The sequence below is a fragment of the Mandrillus leucophaeus genome, unplaced genomic scaffold (assembly GCF_000951045.1).
Source record: "Mandrillus leucophaeus isolate KB7577 unplaced genomic scaffold, Mleu.le_1.0 Scaffold857, whole genome shotgun sequence".
NCBI lineage: Eukaryota > Metazoa > Chordata > Mammalia > Primates > Cercopithecidae > Mandrillus > Mandrillus leucophaeus.
Window position 1 is genome coordinate 373,880 of NW_012109330.1, and position 3,941 is coordinate 377,820.

The 3,941-nt window shown below is 41.3% G+C and overlaps 1 protein-coding gene across 1 annotated transcript in view; it reads left to right on the plus strand.

Moving 5' to 3' along the window:
- The window catches only part of SORT1 (sortilin 1), an 84,833-nt gene that overhangs the window by 66,818 nt on the left and 14,074 nt on the right, over positions 1-3,941 (plus strand). The window contains 2 exon segments of the mRNA XM_011968717.1: positions 2,799-2,901; positions 3,239-3,528. Coding sequence (XP_011824107.1) covers positions 2,799-2,901; positions 3,239-3,528 — 393 coding nt within the window.

Consider the following 3,941-nt stretch of genomic DNA (forward strand, 5'->3'; position numbering starts at 1 on the left):
TTACAATCCGATTTCCCTTTTCTTTGACTCGTTGGTTGTTCAAGAATATGTTGTTCAATTTCCACATTCATGTGAATTTTCCAATTTTCCTCCTTTTACTGATTTCTAGTTTCATTATGTCATAGTTGAAAAGATACTTGAGGCTGGGCATGGTGGCTCACGCCTATAATCCCAGCACTTTGGGAGGCCAAGGTGGGTGGATCACAAGGTCAGGAGTTCAAGACCAGCCTGACCAACTTGGTCTCTACTGAAAATACAAAAAAATTAGCCAGGCGTGGCAGTGAGTGCCTGTAATCCCAGCTACTCAGGAATCTAAGGCAGAGCATTGTTTGAACCCAGGAGTCAGAGCTTGCAGCGAGCTGAGATCACACCACTGCACTCCAGCCTGGGTGACAGAGTGAGACACCGTCTCAAAAAAAAAAAAAAGAAAAGATACTTGAGGTGATTTCAGTCTTATATGTGTTAAGGTTTGTTTTGTGGCCTATCCTGGAGAATATTCTCTGTGCACTTGAAAAGAATGTGTATTCTGCTGCTGTTGGATTAAGTGTTCTCTATATGTCTGTTAGGTCCATTTGTATGGTGGTGTTCAAGTTTGCTCTTTCCTTACTGGTTTTCTGTCTGGATGATCCATCATTGAAAGTACAGTATTGAAGTCCCTTACTATTATTGTATTGTTGTCTACCTCTTTCTTCAGTTTTGTTAATGTTTGCTTTATACATTTAGGTGCTCTAATGTTGAGTGCATTTATATTTACCAATGTTATAGGCTCTTGATGAATTGACACCTTTATCATTGTGTGGTAACTTTCTTTATCCCTTGTGATAGTTTTTTACTTAATGTCTATTTTGTCTGATATAAATATAGCCACCCCTGGCTGGGCACAGTGGCTCACGCCTGTAATCCCAGCACTTTGGGAGACCAAGGCGGGCAGATCACAAGGTCAGGAGATCGAGACCATCCTCGCTAACATGGTGAAACCCCATCTCTACTAAAAATACAAAAAATTAGCCGGGCCTGGTGGTGGGCACCTGTAGTCCCAGCTACTCGGGAGGCTGAGGCAGGAGAATGACGTGAACCCAGGAGGCGAAGCTTGCAGTGAGCCGAGATCGCGCCACTGTACTCCACCCTGGGCAACAAAGTGAGACTCGGTCTCAAAAATAATAATAATAAATAAATATAGCCACCCCTGCTCTCTTTTGGCTACCATTTGTGTGGAATATCTTTTTTTGATCTCTACTTTCAGCCTATGTGTCCCCTTACACACATAGTCCTTTACAGATGGCTTCAGCAGGGGAATCTCTTACCAGGTAGCTCATCCAGAGATTCTTGCAGGGCAACTGACAGGTTCTGCAGGTAGGTGGGCCTGGTGCCTTGGGCTTTGGGAGTAGCTTGGAGGCTGGGTCCTCTGCAGCAGGCCTGGCAGTGGAATCCACTAGAGTGGACCTTGTAAGTGGGTCTTCAGGTGAAACACCTGGAGCCTGGTAAGTGGATCTGCAGGAGCCAACCTGGTGCAGGCTACCCTTAGCCTTCAGGGGCTGGCCTGATGCAGTGGTCCACTTGGCTGGGTCTGTGAGAGTGGGCGTGGAGCCTAAGACACCAGTTTCTTAAAGACAAGACTGGATCTTATTTCCAACTACCATCACATCTTGTACAGTGTCTGAAGTATATCAGGTGCTTATCAAGTTTATTTGTGTGAGGTCCGCCTTTAAACATTGGTCAGAGGCTTTGATGTAATGCAAAAATAAAATAAACTGAGGCAGGTTACCCATGAGGAAATAATTGTATATTTGCTTCCAGATATTGTAGTACATTTCAGAATCAAGAGTATGCCACTGAGCTACAACTCAACAACAAACAAATAGCTTGAATAAAAAATAGGAAAATAGATATTTCTCCAAAAACGATATAGAAGTGACTAACAAGCATATAAAAAGAGGCTCAACATCACTAATCATTAGGAAAATGCAAGTCAAAACCCCAATGAGATATCTCCTCACACAGATTAGGGTGTACTATTTTAAAAAGTGTTGGCAAGGATATGGAGAAATTGGAGCCCTGGTGCACTTTTGGTAAAAATGTAAAATGGTGCAGCTGCTACAGAAAACAGCATAGTAGTTCCTAAAAAAAATTAAAAATAGGATTATCATATCCAGCAATTCCACTTCTGGGGTATACATCCAAAAGAATTGAAAGCAAGTTCTCAAAAAGATATTTGTACAACCATGTACATAGCAACATTATTCATGATAGCCAAAAGGTGGAAGCAACTTGTGTCTATTGACAGATAAATGAGTAAATAGAGTGTGGGGTGTATGTGGATACACATACACACACACACAATTAAATAATATTTAGCCTTTAAAAGGGAGGAAATTCTGACATACGCTATTAATACAACATGGATGAGCCTTGAGGACATTATGTCAAGTGAAATAAGTCAGACATAAAATGAAAAATATTATATGATTCTACTTATATGAGCTTCCTAGAGTAGCCAAATTCATAGAAAACACAAAGTAAAATGGTAGTTTCTGGGAGCTGGGAGGAGGAAGAAGTAGGGAACTGTTGCTTATTTGGTGACTGAATTTTATAAGATGAAAAGGTTTAGAGATGTAATTGTACAACAGTGTGAATATACTTAACACTACTGAACTATACACCTAAATAGTAAATAAAAGGTTAAGATGGTACATTTACCTAGGTCTGAGTTAACTTAAAGCTTTATTGGAAGGGCTCTGTGAAATGATTAAAGAAATTGTATCTTTGGTTCTAATCTAAGCTTTTGTTTCTTTTCACAGTGCAGCCTTCATATTCATGCTTCCTACAGCATCTCCCAGAAACTGAATGTTCCAATGGCCCCACTCTCAGAGCCGAATGCCGTAGGCATTGTCATTGCTCATGGTAAGAAACCTCCCACTCACCGCCTCCAACTGGAACAGTGGCTGAGCACACTGAAACTCAGCCGCAGGCTTTGAATGCTCTGAGAAAAAACACTGTGGATACTTTTACATTCCTTTGGTAGAATTTCTTACATTACAACAACACTTTGGGTTTTTCATCAACTTTTATCAGAGAGAGCAACACAACTTCTCCCAAGTTTTTGGTGGTTTTCTTTCCTACTGAAAGAGACTTGATGGGAAATAATCAGAATAAATTCATTCAAAATTATTCTCTCTTGAGTAAATGCTCTCTGTTTCATTGCCTATTTGTGCTGATGAGATGGCGGATTATGTTGCAGGTAGCGTGGGGGACGCCATCTCAGTGATGGTTCCAGATGTGTACATCTCAGATGATGGGGGTTACTCCTGGACAAAGATGCTGGAAGGACCCCACTATTACACCATCCTGGATTCTGGAGGCATCATTGTGGCCATTGAGCACAGCAGCCGTCCTATCAATGTGATTAAGTATGCATGAACTCATCTCACACACATTGTCTGCATAGAGGGCACCTGGGGGGATGGTCTTCAGTTTATTAGGGGGATGTTACAGACTATAATTCAAATTTTTGCATTTGACAGAACTATAGATAAGATTCTAGAAAGGATTGCTTTTAAAATGGCGTTGTTTTTTCGTCTCACTGCCTCTAGCTAACATATTTGTCACTTCTTAAAAACATTCTTTCTGGGTTGGGCGCAGTGGCTCATGCCTTTAATCCCAGCACTTTGGGAGGCCAAAGCAGGAGGATCACTTGAGCCCAGGAGTTCAAGACCAGCCTGGGCAACATAGGGAGACCCTGTCTCTAATATTTTTTCAATTAAAAAATATATATATACACATATATATATTCTTTCTGTCTACAAAATTATTATGGAAGTGTTCAAGCACTCTAGATTGAAAATGACTTCTTAAGTATAAGTTCTGAGCCGGGTATGGTGGCACACACCTGTAATCCCAGCACTTTGAGAGGCCAAGGTGGGTGGATCGCTTGAGCCAGGAGT